The 16,477-nt window shown below is 51.3% G+C and overlaps 1 protein-coding gene across 1 annotated transcript in view; it reads right to left on the reverse strand.

Annotated features, from left to right (window-relative positions):
* The window catches only part of HTT (huntingtin), a 149,154-nt gene that overhangs the window by 22,807 nt on the left and 109,870 nt on the right, over positions 1–16,477 (reverse strand). Inside the window, exons 42-51 of the mRNA XM_042985075.1 lie at positions 13,716–13,857; positions 11,012–11,191; positions 10,698–10,874; positions 10,359–10,435; positions 8,969–9,107; positions 7,788–7,910; positions 5,754–5,967; positions 5,240–5,385; positions 3,150–3,327; positions 2,163–2,258 (exon numbers count right to left, since the gene is read on the reverse strand). Of these exons, the coding sequence (XP_042841009.1) occupies positions 2,163–2,258; positions 3,150–3,327; positions 5,240–5,385; positions 5,754–5,967; positions 7,788–7,910; positions 8,969–9,107; positions 10,359–10,435; positions 10,698–10,874; positions 11,012–11,191; positions 13,716–13,857 (1,472 nt within the window). The remainder of the gene's footprint in view (positions 1–2,162; positions 2,259–3,149; positions 3,328–5,239; positions 5,386–5,753; positions 5,968–7,787; positions 7,911–8,968; positions 9,108–10,358; positions 10,436–10,697; positions 10,875–11,011; positions 11,192–13,715; positions 13,858–16,477) is intronic.

Genomic DNA, 16,477 nt, shown 5'->3' on the forward strand with positions numbered 1-16,477 from the left:
GAGGTAAGGACCACGGCACCTCGAGGGCAGGCAGTTTCTCGTTCACTTTGAGTCTGGCACAGAGTATGTGCCAACAAATCATCTGCTGAGTTGATGAATGTTTGGGGCTGTCCGTGAACATAACCCATGGTTTTGAGGCTGGAAAGGCTAAGCAACTTCCTCATATGGAGAAGAAGGGATTCTTACTGGGCTTATGGATTATGGAGTCAAGTGCCAAGCTAAGAGAGACAAAGCTGTCTTTAGTAATACTTTTTTAAAAAAGTAAATAAACTCTATGCCCAACACGGGGCTCAAACTCACTAACCCGAGATCAAGAGTCGCACGCTCTACTGACTGAGCCAGCTGGGCGTCCCTGACCAGCAGCCCCTTAAGAGGCATCATCCTGTCATTCTTCCTCTGGCCAGGACGAGTGTAAGCGGCCTAAACAGGGCCATGGAGAACGGGCACAATCGCCACAAACTAAGCATGCTCCAGCCCACGGGCCTGTGTGCTCTGACTCGACCCCCTGAAGTGCCTGAAGTATTTTGAGGAATGGAAATTCACGTGGTGATGAAAAGTGTGGTGCCATTTGCTGAGCACTTATAACAAGACTGGCGCTTATTCTGGGTGCTGTTAACATGGGTTAACTCATTTCATCCTCACACCAACCCCGAGGGTAGTGTCATCCGTACCCTCGCCGCGGAAGCACTGGATAATAACCGGTCAAGGTCACTCAGCTAGGAAGCGGCTGAGCAGGGAAGTGAGTGTCTGCAGACCCCTCCCATTATCAACAGGAAATCATGAAATCCCAGACAGCTGACAGAACTGTAGAGCTTTGAGGTCAGCACTTGGAGAAGAGCTTGGCTGTGTACTGAAACACCGTTGTTTCTGGATGGTTAGACAATTACAAAGCCTTGAACAGGTAACTAGAAAACCAGCATGCTCAAAGCTAACGACAGGAAAATGCCGTCATTACCTGGGACTGCACAAAAGCTGGCAATAAGAAAGCATTTATGTACTTGCTCTGAAGTACATAAGGTTTTTTTCCTTAATGTATATTTTTCTTTGAGCGAGAGCAAGAGAGAGAGACGGAGCGTGAGCAGTGGGGAGGGGCAGAGAGAGAGAGAGGGAGACCCAGAATCCGAAGTAGGCTCCAGGCTCCCAGCTGTCAGCACAGAGCCCGACGCGGGGCACGAACCCACGAACCGCAGGATCATGACCCGAGCCGAAGTCGGGCGCTTAACTCACTTGGGCCACCCAGGTGCCCCTCTGAAAAAAACAGGTTTCTTAAGCCGCCAGAATATGGCTAAGACTCTCGTACTCCAAGGGAGAGTGTTCCACGAAAGGGGCAGACAAGAACCAGCAGCCGGGGCGTCTGCTTCCCATCTCTGTGCAGGGGCTGCAGGCCCGCATTCCAGTCACAGCCTCTGGGTGAAGAGCCGGCCCAGCCCCAGGAGCGTGGAGGTCCCCCCAGCGACAAGCAGTCGCTCAGCCCAGAGCTTTCCTCCCAGTCTGTCTCACCACATTTTAAAGAGTGAGAGACGAATTAAGAGATGAGAACGGTCCCGTTTAAATCTAGAAAAGCTGTAAATAAATGGGATGTGGACATGTTTTTTGTAGGAAGAGCAGTAAATTTCATTTAAAATTCCACCACAACACACGGCTGAAATAGACACTCCGGTCACCTATCATTCACGTGGGTATTTCCACTAACTTCGAGCTTCTCAGCAATTCCACTTACCCATTCGTTACTCAGGGAACATCTGTCGAGCGTTTACAAAGGCGAGAACACAGAGAGGGAACAGAGCCCCTGCCCTGAGGGAGCTCAGAGTCTAGGTGAGAGACCAGAGCAGGAGGCCCTGCAGAGGACGGAAGCGCTAGGTGGGGAGGAGGGGCTGTGGGGACCCCGGAGGGCTTCCCTGGGGGGTGACGCCCCAGCTGAGTCTGGGGGACCAAGGAGGCCAGATGGACAGAGCCAGCATGCCAGCAGGGGAAAGAGCACACGCGAGGTGAAGCCTCAAACTACGCTCCAGAGATAAGTAACTAGAGAGAAGCAAAAGAGTGCAGCTAAACTAAGTAACGTTTTAAGAGTCCACACTTACCATTTTAAAAGTCTCTTTTATTCATGAATTTCAAGACCCCAAAGAAACAGGGTAAGAAAAAAAGTGGGTCTTGAGACTTACTTTGTGTGTTTGAATCTACTTCGTCCTCTCTGGCAGCCTTTGGGGTGTTCATCCTTCGGTCTGGACTAAGAAGCTGGTCCCCAGGCTGCACCACAACTAAAATCACAAGAGAACAAACTTTACTCTTTCTTTTTATTCAAGATGTCACATTTGCATAGTTTTACAACATCTCAAGGTGAGAGACTAAGTCAAACGAGGCCTAGATTTTCGACAGTACCAGCCTTGGGTATTATTAGCCTCTGGGCTAGCCTACAACGCTCAGGACTCGACTTCTACGTGGAGATTTCTAAGTCTGCCACCTCTCGCCCTGAAGGTTTTTATCAGACAGCTCGTGATTCATTACTGCTAAGAGCATCACTGCAATCCCCAAGAAGTCTGGCTTTGAAAAATTGCTCCCTAGATCTTTGTTTTCAAGTTGACTACAAATGCACAGATGAAAACAATTTAAACAATGAAACTTCAAAACACCCTCTAACATGTAAACTATAATGTCCAATTTTTAAGAAACTCTGGGTAATGACCCTTGTTAAGGACACTGTTCCTTGAAAAGAATAAGTCACTTTTATTTTATAATATATTAGTATTACAATGCATTATAGAAACAAGCATTTTGACTATAACAGAAAACAATCTTTCTAATGTAATCTTATTAAATCTTATGGTCATCTGGGACTAAAAGCATGAAACAGTCAGCTAGGACCAGAGATCAAAGGGACATAAAATTGGAAATATTTTTTTTATGAAACTTGGAACTCTAAAATCTAAACAAAATGACTACAAAAGCAAATTCCAGTTTAATTCTAGTGCAGAATCCAAGACACTGGAGATTAACACAAGGCTCATATTTTATTCACCAATTCACCCCCAATTCCTTGCTTAGCACCTGGTAAACAGGTGGTACCAAATAAATGTCTGCGACTCGATCTGCAGAGCTGATGACTGGTTCAAGTGAGAAAGGAGAGAAAGCCCTTGTGGCCACAGACTCACTGGCTTCCAGGATGAAGCGGACACAATGGATGAGAGAACAGGCGTGGGTCACCATCTCTGGGGAGGAGAGTGCGCTCCAGACGCTGGGCAGCTGCAGGGCCAGGCAACAGCAGTCCAGGCCCGCCTGAAGGTCCAGACTCAGCGGGATCTGCTCATGGATCAAATGCCACGACAGGGCCTAGAGGGGAGGGTCAGTGTTACGGACGGCTCAGACCTGCTTCCTTCCTGTCTCCGGGCTGTCAGGGAGCAAACGACCCCCAGCTCTCAGAGAACTGTCCAAAGCGCCAGAGGCTAGCAGGTCGTGACACCCTTCCAGAGGAATGGGCCCCCGTCGCCCAGTCCCTTACATTCGTGCCTGACCACCTGCTCCAAAAGTGCCTGGGGCTCTCCTCTGCCGAAATGGCCACCCTGATCTCGCTGCTCCTCTTTCCGTCATCTCTGTAGGCTTCTCTAGAAATCCTTCCCTGGCCAGGGCGCCTGGGTGGCTCAGTCGGTTAAGTGTCCGACTCCAGTTCAGGTCATGATCTCACGGTTCGTGGGTTCAAGCTCTGTGCTGACACATCAGGCTCTGTGCTGACAGCTCAGAGCCTGGAGCCTGCTTGGGATTCTGAGTCTCCCTTTCTCAGTGTCCCCCTCCCCCACTCGTGCTGTGTCTCTCTCTGTCTCTCAAAAATGAATAAATGTTAAAAACAAAAAAACCCAAAAAACTCAAAAAAGAAAGAAAGAAATCTTTTGCTGGCTACATGGCCTCCAGGCCAAGGTCTTCTTACTCGGGGCTCCCAGGGCACAGGCAGGCCTTGCCCGTGTCGTAGTCAGAGGCTGAATCTGAGAGCATGGGTCTTGGACATGGCCAGGCTTGGGTTCAAATGTCTACTGGCTACCTCCTAATGGGTAAACCCGGGCGAGCCACCCAACTTCTCTAAGCCTTTGCCCTCCTCGCCTGCAAAATGGGAATAACAGAGCCCATGTCCCAGAACTGCAGTAAGGCCTGAATGAGTGGACGCGTGGAAGCATTTCGCCCCGTATGCAGCAGGCACAGGACTGCGGTGGCCAGCGATCACTCTGCACTGAGACGTACTGCCTGTCGGCCTGCTCGCCACCCTGAGACCAGAGGACAGGGATCAGCAGCCATGTGACTCAGCCTGCCTCTAAGCGGGTGCTTGCTCACCCCTTCACGAACGACCGCACGGTGCCTTCCTGACACCTCTCTCTCTCCCTGCTGTGAGCGGCAGGCGGAGATGACGCTGGGTCAGCCGTGTCCTGCTTCGGCTGAGAGACACAGCTCAGGCCTCCGGCTGCACGGATGTAGGCTAGACTGTTTTCCAGAAATTGTATGGAAAGGTAACACACCCTCATCATGTACACATTTTAGGGGTGACTGTAAGTGCCAACACAGAGTGTTTAATTCCCCGTGGCTGAAATGTCCAGGTTTATTTCTCAATTTAAAGCATAATAATTTTCCCAGACTATTTTTCTTTGATTATCTAAATTAGGGTCCACACTACATCAGTGGTGCTTCCTTTTCCCTAGAAAAATAAATTTAGTGGCTATCTGTCGTGAAATGAGAGGCATTTTAGAATTAAGTAAAGAAAAAGAAAAAAAAAAAAAAAAACAAAGAAAAAAAAAAAAAGAATCAAGCAAAGAGGTCTACACACAAGCACGTCACTTCCAACACTGTTTGGGAGATCCCTGACAGGTTTCTGCCCATCTCTCCAGTGACCCTTGCTTCTCCCCACCAGACCCTCCTCTATGACCTGCGCCCTCGCCCCAGACACGCAGGGGGAGACAGCTGTGGGCGGAAGTCCAGGTCCCAGGCCCAGCTCTCCAGGGCCGGCTCTAAGGTAGGGACAGGAAGCACCGTGTTGTCAATCTCCCAAGGCACCTGTGAGAAAGCAGCACGATCGGGGGATGTGAACGTGCTCTAAGCAGGTGACAGGTGTGATGCTTCACCACCTGTAGTTAGTGTCTCTGTGAGAAGGGGGAGCCTGCCTGACGGCACAGCTCCCAGGTTATAGACAAAACTGCCTTCCCGACTTCTCTAGTGACAGTCCCTCAGCACGGAAACAATGACTTCCCCGGCTGCCTCTTACCTCGAGGGTCATGACCACAAACTTCACCGTGTCCCTCTCCTTCTCAGGAGGAAGGTGCAAGTGGCCGGGCAGTTTGGAGAATACCAGCAGGTACTGGGCCAGAGCCCGGGCCAGAGTGGTCAAGGAGCGATACAACACAGCATCCCCTAAAACACAAGATTGGGGGTGAGCGCAACTCCAGCAGAGGCTCGTGAACGGCAGTGAGGCCGTTCTCCGAGAATCTGCAGGCACCCGCAGCTCAGAAGCACATCCGCACCCACACCTAACTCCACGCGTGACTCGGGAAGCACCTTCCTCAGAGCCTGTCTCAGCGCCCCTCCAGGGCTGGGCCAAGGATCGGCAAACATGCCGAGACACCCAGAGCTAGGGGTCCCAGCACTGTTTCTCAAGTCACCTCTGTGCGTGCTCTCAGTTTATTAGATCAACGGTATTTACCGTATCTTGACTCAGTGCAAAGCACAGTACTGGCTCTGCAGCATGTTTAAGAAACAAAAGAAGTTTCTATTTTAACTACCAAACAGATCATTCAACTTGTTCCAGTAGGTGGTGGGCTCTGTGGGCAGGAACGGCTGGAAAACGTGGTGGGCGGCAGGGAGCTGCTGCACCAGGCCGGTCACACGGTCCAGAGTCGCCAGGCGAGCTGCTTCGAAAAGTGGACTCCTCTGGCCTCCGGAGACTTCGCGCACGCCAAGGCCCAGGCACGGCGCCAACAGGCTTAAGTTGAATTCCTGAATCAGGACGTTAAAGGTTCAGTAACAACAACTACACACTTTCAAGCAGGCAAGAAAAACAGAAGAAAGGACGATGCGAACATTTCTGAGAGAACACCCTCGAGCGCCCCATAAAAAATATCTTAAAGAGTAGTCTACTTTCGTAATAAGTACCATATGCTCGGTGAAGTTTATTTCTGATCTCTTTGGGGTACTTTATTATTAAACAAATATTTTACATCATTTATACCTTCAGATTTGTTTGAAATAAAAAATTTAACACATATAATTTTTAATTGATAAAAATACAAAACGAAGCTGACAAGGCACCCAAGAAATCCAGTGAAACACCACACATTCACCAAGTTTGAAAAAGGTATGTTCAAAAGCAGGTGAAATAAGTCAAAACAGCCATGATGGTGGTTGAAAAATAGCATTTCTTATGACCAAGTATCAATTTGTACTGTTTTGCCAATTTTTAAAAACCATTTAAGGATCTTAGGGGCCAATTTTCAGGCAGAATATTCATCTTATTTTAGGTAACATTCAGAAAAGCTAGGTCATCATCAGTGACCAAAATTGAAATTTCTGCTACAGCTAGAACCTTTAAAGCTATTAAAAGTCCAATTACTGAATTGGAAAATTCAATAAATAGATCATCAAATTTATTCAGCAAATCAGCTTTCACTGAATGGAGCTTAAAATGATTTCGGCCAATTGATTGGAGCCAATTCTGTTTTTTCAACGTAGCACCTACTGTCAGACTAATGAAAAATCAGCACTTAGTCAAAGACTGCTGTGTGGCCTCTACCCTGAGTCTCTTCCTCCTCACCCAGCCCATCCTTTGCTGCCCCCCACCCTCCACGCAGCTGCCCTGCCGGCCCCCCAGGCCCCCCACCCTGCACGCAGCCGCCCTGCCGGCCCCCCAGGCCCCTGCTGCTCTGCATTCCCATCTGGTACATGTTGAGGCAGCACCGAAACACCTAGGTTTAGTCAGTTGCTTGTCCCAGGAAGTCTGGGAAGGAAGCAAAGGCTGTGGATGGTACAGAAGGGGAGGGCTCCACTCCTCACAGGACCTGCCCAAGAGCTGGGACGGGGACTCGGATGCTTTGCAAGGGCCTCCTGGGTCGGCTCTGCCTGCATGCCTACACGACATCAAGGGTGGGGACGGGGACCTCGTGACATCTAGTGAGGGGCTGGGGAATGCCTGACTACAAGTAATGGAGGGACCTCACTGTATGTAGGAGAGGTACAAGGCCCTCACTATAAGTAGTGGGGGCAAGAGGACCTCACTACATAACGTAAGGGGAGGGGCCTTACAGAAGATCAATTTCCGGAATGCCATGAGAGTCAGTTAAATCATGTACTATACCATTTCAATACCTTTCCTCATGACTATGAGAATATGCAATGGCAACAGACAATAATCTAAGAGAACCTATTTCCTTCAAGTGCATGAGAAGTTGAATTAAACACAATTTACTTCCTTTTGGATTCTAATGTGGCTGAAACAGTGTCCTGCCCGTCTGGGTCAGAGTCTCTCCTTGTCCTGCGCCCCCCACCCCCGGGTTAGAGCCTCCCCTCGTCATGCCCCGTCTGGGTTAGAGTCTCGCCTCGTCCTGCCCCGTCTGGATTTATGTCTCCCTAATTTCTCCCCGGAATGGGTTAGTCTCTCCATGTCCCGTCCCACCTAGACCAGAGACTCCCATGCTCCATCCTGTCTGGATCAGAGTCTCTGCCATTAAGGCAGAAGAGTGAGTGACACACGTCCTAAGTCAGTCGCGTGACAATGAAGCCAGTCCAGCATCCTGCTGGCGTCCTGCTGCTCTCCACCGTACCGAGTTCATCATGAACGTGCTCATGTCACTGGGAGGAATCCGATTCACCAGTTCTGCCCCTTCCAGCAGCGCAGAATCTGACCTAGTCCAGCACTGGGATTTGACTAGACGTAGGTACCAGTCCTGGGAAGAAGAAAAAGGATAACGCCATGCAGTTGGGCAGGGGCTTCAACTCTATTGAACATGCGCTGTTTCTGTGATCACTGCCCCTCACATCCTGTGGCCCCAGACCAAAGGACAGGGGGTCCCAGATGGACCATGAATGCAGCTTCAGTAAAACCGGATTCTAGGTGGCCGTGCGGCTGCTCACCAAACCACAGGCCTTTTCCACGGGAACTGCTACAAGGCTGTCTTTGGACTTGCCGTTACCTACTGGACAGCCTCTCCTCCCTTACCCGGTGAACATTCCAGTGCCCTCCTAACAGCTCAAGTGTGGGGCCAGCAGGCCCTCCTCCCTGTGCCCTCACCCACTGTCCACCCCTCGCCTGGGAATGCTCTGATCACCTTCTACTGGGGTGTCTGCCTCGCTCCTTCCTCTCCAAGGCCAGTGCAGCAGAGGCTCCGAACAAATCGAATCTGAGTGTAGAGGCCTGAACTTTGCCACTCTGTGTCTGGGCTACGAGTTTTCAAAATCCAAGTTCACATCTACGCTGACCTCCCTCCAGAAAACAGAGTACCAAGGATCTGCCGAGGCCCCAAATGGCCCCCGGCTCTGCAGTTTGAGTACTAAGGGTGACGGCAAGGACCAGGGTCCTTGGGACGGTGAGCTCAGCACGCAGGTCGGCAGGTTTAAGGAGAGGGAGACAGGCCAGGGGGGCAGGCACTTCGGGCTACGCGGGCCACGGCCACTCCTCCCCTGCCTCCCACTTGCTAACTGTGCCGATGCCCCTCTGCTTGACGCCAGAAGCGTCCCAAATCAGCGTTTCCTCTCTCACCCCACACTTCCTGCTGATGACCTGGGCTGGACCTCAGGCATCCTGTCAGTGATGGGACCCCGCCCACTGCCAGCAAGAAGCAGGACGGGCAGAGAGCCCTCGGGAGCCACGCCACGTTTCAGGACACCCCGCTGCCTGAGCCGCCCCGCTGCACCCTCTGGATTTGCCAAAGGCTCACGGGAGCACGGAGTGCCCGGGCCCTGTGTGTCACACACACACACACACACACACGGGCCAGACACCTACTTTGTCTGGAATGACTGTCTCCAGTGCCAGGGGCCCATCCCCGTCCAGCGGGTGGGACGTGACTGGAGGAGAAGGGCCACGGGAGCCCGGTGCGGTAGCAAGACGAAGCCTGTCCAGCAGGGAGTACAGCCTCTGGTGTCTGGAATAGGACCACACGTGGGGTTAGAGCACAGCTTCACGGGTAAGAAGTAACGGCGGCTTCCTAAAGCAGGATGCGACACACGTGACCCGTTTTCTTCAGAGCTGCCTCAACAATGCTCAGACAGGTGGTGATGCAGCTTCAGGCTCTGGCTTATCTTTAACAGCACGGTTCATGCCCCACCAACGTTTTGCAGACATTTCATCTATACTCGAACATTGTAACAGGCAGCTAATAAAAGCGTTCTTTACAAATGCAAAATAGATCATCTATTCTAAGACCCAAGTGCACAAAATCTCCCATTGATTCTCCCAACACGATAAAATTTATACCAATTTATGTTCACTTCATAGAAGAAGCACCTCACCCTGAACAAGATATGTATATAATCTTCCTCATCTGGTCTGAAATCTAAATCTAGAACCAAAAAATAATAGTTTGACCTTCCGCTATCTGCTAAGAGAGCAACGACTTCATGATGCAAATGACAGTATGACCGGCCCAGCAAACTGCACGTCCGTCCAAACCGTGTGCTGTCTACCCGGTTAGGCCCCTTCCCCAGGGAAGACCCCGGCAACGATCCACAGCACAGGCATTCTACCCCGTTCTCCCTCCCGCTCTCCCTCTCTGGCTCTCTCCCTGTCTCTCTCTCTGTCTCTGTCCCTCTTGCGCACGCGCGCGCGCGCTCACAGGCACACGCCTTCCCCCCTGTGGAGGGCAAAAGGTAAAATCTAAAGGTAAAACATATTTTATTTATTTAGTTGAAGAAATCTATAACAGATGTCAGGATTTCTGATAAGGCTTCTAAAAGACTATGCAACAAAATCAGGTGATAAATACCACACAGAGGTAACATTTTAACAAGACGCAAATATCATTCTTGCGCGCCGAAAACTGGGTAACGTCTTTCAGACAGGCCCGCTCTTGCGCAGCAGTTGGGTTACACGCTGCGGTTTTGCGAAGATAAGGCGGGTAACCCTGTCCTCCGTCACAGCCTGGTGAACACGTACAACCTCTCAGGCAGCCAAGGGGACGCAGGCGTATCTGCTCCGACGGCAGACACAGTGCTGTCTGTTCATCTCCCTTTTTATAAAGTGAGTCCCATTCCGTGTCACTTAGGAAGGCCTTCTCTCAAGGCCCTTCTGCAGTAAACTCACCTACAAGGCACATCGACCTCTCGTCCTGAGCTTATCCCCTTACAGATCGAAGCCTTTATATCCAAAAGCAAGGAACGCCTGGTTGTCGCATTACCTCTGAGCCAGCCCGCTGCTCTGAAGGTATTCCTGGATTCTGGTTAGTTCCTCCACCGGCAACTGGGCCATGCTGCTCTGCAGTGGACAATAACACGTGAGCACGTAATGAATCCAAATAACCTTGCGCTGATTTAAAAAGCAAAGAGTAACGTGTACAGTTTACGAGTAGAAAGTACAGGCAGCACTCGTGTCAGGCACACAAGGAATTTACACATCTTGTACATGTTTCCCTCAGCGGCCATGTGAAGACTACGCCTGTGGAGGAAAAAACCAGCCAACTGCTCTGCCTGCTCTGCTAACTTCTCAGTAAAAATCGGTCTCAGTGTCTTTCTAGTACCTGCAAATTTGCGGCCAAAAGCATCTCCACGCGGCGACAGGCAAGGGTGTCGACCATGCGAGCCAGCACTCGGAACGGGGTGCACAAAAGCTTGTCCACATACAGTGTTAACACGGCGCCCGACTGGCTGAGGTGGATCCCTTCCAAGCACTGAAGCGTCTTCTTCAGGGTGGTGGGCTGGAGGTGGGGAGAAGGAAAGCAGCAAGGGCACAGGATTTTGCCAACTGGAAATCAGCAGTTTCAAAGTTCCGACGGTACGTGTTTAAGGCAGAGAAAAAAACTGACTGGCAACAGTCGTCACTAGAGAGACTTACGGCTGAAAGGTTCTCACAACGAGACTGAATTGCCTGGATGAAGAGGCCGCTGGCGGCGGAGTTCCGGTGAACAGCACTAATGAAATCCTGCACGGGAGGCTCATGGGACAGATTGATCAGGTCCTGAATATGATTCACGATGAGCCACGTTAAGTGCTCTGAATCATGTAGGTTCTGACACTGAGGAAAAAAGACAGTGAAAGACTCGTTTCCAAGTAGACAAGCACAGAACGGATACTGATGCCACAGAAAAGGCCACAAGACGTAGGAAGGGGAAAATAAATTCCAAATTATGATCTTCACCGAAAATGTCCAGTGTCTGACCACCAATGATCATCAGGGGCGGAGCTCACTTCACAGACTCCGTTGCCTTCAACCCTACGATGTGGCCAAAGCTGTTGGATGTCAGACCCTGCCAGGGAAATGTGACACTCCAGCACAGCTCCGAGGGACACCGGCCAAGGGGTAGGGGGAGAGAGGAGCAAGGCCCAGGGCTACAGGGGTCAACGGGCGCCTGCCACGGACCAGTGACCCCAGGGCAGCGGGCACAGCAGGGCCGACATCGCCCTGCCCTCAGGTGACTGGACCGAGCCGTGATGCAGGAGACCAGGTGACAGACACTCCCATGCACGGCAGGCCCTGCTCTGTCCGGGCTTCCATCTGGCCCAATGAGAGTGAGAGTGTTCTCCGGTTCTCCTTCTCCAATCCTGTGACAGGTCACTGGAGAAAAAGGGCTCCCACAACTGTCACAGTTTTGACAGAACGCCTGAATCCAAAATATGAACAAATTCCACATGGACATTAAGGGGTGAAACTTAAGATTTGTAAGGAAATAAATATCCATCTTTATTTTTTTATTATTATTTTTTTAAGGTTTATTTATTTTTGAGAGAGAGAGAGAGAGACAGTGTGAGCAGGAGAGGGTCAGAGAGAGAGGCAGACACAGAATCCAAAGCAGGCTCCAGGCTCTGAGTTGTCAGCACAGTGCCTGATGTGGGGCTCGAACTCACGAACGGTGACATCAGACCTGAGCCGGAGCCAGACACTTAACTGGCTGAACCACTTCGGCGCCCCCCCTCCTTTTTCTTCCCCATCTTTAAATATGTATGTTGCTTTTTCATCTTAATTCATAATCCTCCTAGGCAGAAACTGTAAAATAAGAACAATTCTTTGACATGGTTACTGATTAATATTTTCTATGGGGGATAACTTGATAGCATTAGTTTATAAAATTTGTATTTTTCTTACATTTCTGTGAAAGCATTATATAATTATTTCTCAAAAGTAGAATAAGATAATAAAACTATGTCAACGTAAAGAATGTAAGTAAAGAAAGTGAGTAGCAATGAAAAATCTCTCTGATGACAACTAGTTCCTTGAAAGAGTCCCCTTCCTTTCCGACTGAGAATGTCATGCCCTCTGCTGTGTGAAAACAGCACGTGCATGGTGCCATGTTAGTGCCAAAGACGTGCACATGCTCTGTATTGGGAGAGAAAAAGCACCAAATTCCAGCCAAAATGCCACAACAGGTTTTTTGAGTAATGCAATCACAAGGAGATGGTATCTTCTTCTGTTTATTGGTTTTTGTTAATTTTCTTCTTTTTTCCTCATGTTTATTTTTAGAGAAAGTGTGCACGAGGGGGAGAGGAGCAGAGAAAGAGGGAGAGAGAGAATCCCAAGTAGGCTCCATGCTGTCAGCACAGATCCTGACAAGGTGCTCAATCCCATGAATCGTGAGAACGTGACCTGAGCCAAAATCAAGAGTCAGACACTCAACTGAGACACCCAGGCACCCCTGGTTTTTATCAATTTTCTCTATGAAACATGTGACGCTCATTTGATGGCCAACAACTCCGCAAATGTTATCTTTTTGAAAAGGACGGCATATGGGGCACCCGGGTGGCTCAGTCGGCTAAGCATCCGACTCTTGGTTTCGGCTCAGGTCATCATCTCACGATTGGTGAGTTTGAGCCTCGCACTGGGCTTTGCGCTGACAGCGTGGAGCCTGCTTGGGATTTCTCTCTCCCTCTCTCTCTGTCCCTCCCCAACTCATGCTGTCTCTGTGTCTCTCAAAATCAATAAACTCAAAAACAAAATAATATCATAACGTAATATAAAAATAAAGTAAAATAAAAGATAAAATAAAATAAAATAAAACGGATGGCATTTAACCAGGAAATTTTTAACTTAAAATTTTTTTTTAACATTTATTTATTTTTGAAAGAGAGAGAGACAGAGTGTGAGCCGGGGAGGGGCAGAGAGAGAGGGGGACACAGAATCCGAAGCAGCTCCAGGCTCCGAGCTGTCAGCACAGGGCCCGACAAGGGGCTCGAACCCATGAACCGTGAGATCGTGACCTAAGCCGAACTCGGAGGCCCAACTGACTGAGCCCCCCAGGCGCCCCAGGAAGCCACTTTAAAATGAAGCAACGGGTCCCTAAGGCCCTTCCCACAGATGACGAACCTCATAGGAGAGCCTCACTCAAAAGTCACACTCTCGGCTCGTTCCTATCACACAGGCAGGCCGACCAGGTGCCAGAGGCACGGGACCTGCAGACAAACCTTCCTTCCGCGACCAGCCGGAGCAGGACCCAACGCTCGCTGCGGTCCACGGTCCTGTGGTCTCCGAGCTGGTGGCTGGGTGGCAGGAGGTGGCTCCGCGGAAGCTGCCCCTGCCCCACCACACCCCTCGTTTCCCGACTTACGACATAATCGCAGAAGAGAATGAGAGCTCCCCGCCGCACTATTTCTCTGTTGCACATTCCGGGTTTACTGGCCGCGTCGGAGTCCCCCTCCTCTCCGGACATCTGGGGGCTGAGTGACTTCGTACTGGACAGACTACGTCTCCTGGAAGGAGCAACAGGCGTGCTGACGCCTCTGGGACGGCCACCCCCACCGCGTGTGTGACGTGCGCTCTTAGCCGCTGGCCTCTGAGCTACGGCAGCGCATGCGTGGAAAACGAAAGAAAGAAGAGGGTCTCACAGGCAAACCACCAAATGCTTGACCTAAAGGCCAAGGCCGGCCCGAGGCTGCAGGCGGATGGGCACTCAGGCGCCGAGGCTCTCGGCCACCGCGCCGGACAAGGCAGCCGCCGTGGGGACCCCAGCGCCGGCACGCACACGAGCTGCCTACCGTGTTTCACGAGTCACCAGGGAAGCGCGCACTCACCGAGGCCCCGGCAGAGAGCAGGTCTGCAAAATTCACCCCCTCTAGGGAAGCCGGTCTTTTTCTTTCTCAGCCCAGGGGAATCACACACTCGGAACCCTCGATTCCGCCACAACCCTTCACACACTTGTTGCCACTCCCACAAACTTGCCCCGGCCTAAGTGTGAGGACAATCTCCTTCCCTCGGCGGCAAAGAGCTTAGTGGAGACAGAGGTCACACGAGGACGAGAACATTCTGGAATGTGTCAACTTTTCCTTTCACACTTCAGGATTTACAAGGGAACCGGTCTAAAATATTCTACAGGTTAGAAACCTGTTCAAACTGCAATTTGCCTTTTCTCACCTGGTGAATGGACGAGCCAGCTGTTGTCACCCAGACAAGGGAATAGTATCCGCTAATCCCAAGAACAAATCACGGTACATGCACGCCAGCGCCATAAAAGACCTTTAAATACAGTGCGCTAAGTGACAAAGCCAGACCGAAGAAGCGCGGACCGTGTGACTCCATCCAAATGGCCCCGTGCAACGGGCTACACACAAGCACAGGGCATGGGCCAGTGGCAGGGTATGGGGGTGACCACGAAGGACGCAGGGAATCTTCTGAGGTGACAGCGCTGATCTGTATCGTGACTGTGGTGGCATTCACCTGACACTTGGTACAAGAGTGGGTTGTCCTGTATTGTAAGTCGTAGGTCAATTTAAAACCGACAAACAGAAACGTCTCCTCTTCTCAGCCCTCCTGCCAGCCCCAGAAAACAATTCCCAGATGCAGAGGTTTCTGACGTAACATCAGAGTAAACAAAGGCACACGCAACAGAAAAGGAGCGGGCGGTCTGAACAGGACATCCCAGAGTTGATGGAGACACTTAGCGGGTTAACTCCCACCAACACAAAAAGAGGCAAACACACGCCACACAAATACCACACACTCGCCGTACACAGACCGTACGCACACCACAAACACAACACACATAACCACGCATACACTGCCCCCGCCCACACACACACAAGCGCCTAACGCTAACGGAAAGAGACCGGCAAGGATCCAGCACGGCAGACCGGAGGAGCGCGACTCTTCCTGCACACCCAGCTGGTCGAAGGGGCCCTGTGGCCATGGCGGGTGCTCCACCTACTCAGCTCCCCAAAGCAAAAGGGACGCCTGCAGCCTCCGACAGTGACCGGCTCTCGAGGTTGCTCGGATTTTTCAAGCATTTAAGTCTACTGACTAAATCTGCTCTTGTCTTCTCTGGGGCCCCCGGTTGGCTCTGTTGTGGAGCATGTGACTCTTGGGTCTCGGGGTTGTGAGTCTGAGCCCCACGTTAGGGATACAGATTACTTAAAACAACAAATTTTTAAAAAAGGGAAGCGAAACACTGCGATTAATAACACCTCTGCAGTTTCCGTGTCTTAAATGCCATCAAGTGGCGAAGTCCACCTCTTCTACCGCCCTGGACAGCAAGTGGACAGGAGCCGTTACGGAAGTGGCACCCGTGGACCCCACGAGAAACACACACACAGGAGGCCAGCCTTGTGTGGAGGGCCTGGTCAGTGTCCTGAAGCAGAAGAGAGGAAAGGAGGAATGCAAGTGGGGAAGGAAGAAGTGGAAAGTCTCCACCTGGAGGTGACGTGTGTGTGTGCACAGAGAAGCCTCCCGGGGCCCCCGCGTGAGTCGGGCCAGGTCTCGGGACGTGAAGTCAGTACACAAAACCACTTCCATTTCCAGAAGCTGGCGGCACACCACGTAAAACAAAACACTTCTGAAAGCAGCACCTGACACACCATCCCAGATGAAGCGCAGAAACAATTCAGAAACACGCGTGACCCCTGTACGCCAGACACTAGGAGACAGGTGTGGCACACGAAGGACCTAACCCAGCAGAGACAGAGGCCAAGTTCGAAGACGGGAAGACTGGATGCTGGACACGGGCTCTCCAGATCACTCTCCAGACCGGCTGCAAGCTCAGTCAAACCCCCGCCGCTGGCTTGTCTGCACTCACAGCCGGATTCGAAGACATACAGGTGGAAATGCAAAGAACGTAAAAGAGCCAAAGCCATGCTGAACGTGAAGGGAAGCTGGGGGAGCGGCAGGGCGGCCGAGGGACGCAGTGGCGGTGCCGGGAGCGCGGAGTGACGGCCGTGAGCAGGGCCCAGAGGCAGGTCCGCACACCGGTGCCCACTGGGTTCTGAGGCAGGCGCCACGGGCACTCAACAGAGGCGGGACGGCCTTTTCCACACGCAACGCTAACCGAAGCACCCCGCACGTTTCGTCACACACAAATGTTAGCTCGTAGCGGTGAGCACC

The sequence above is a fragment of the Panthera tigris genome, chromosome B1, assembly GCF_018350195.1.
Source record: "Panthera tigris isolate Pti1 chromosome B1, P.tigris_Pti1_mat1.1, whole genome shotgun sequence".
Classification (NCBI taxonomy): Eukaryota; Metazoa; Chordata; class Mammalia; order Carnivora; family Felidae; genus Panthera; species Panthera tigris.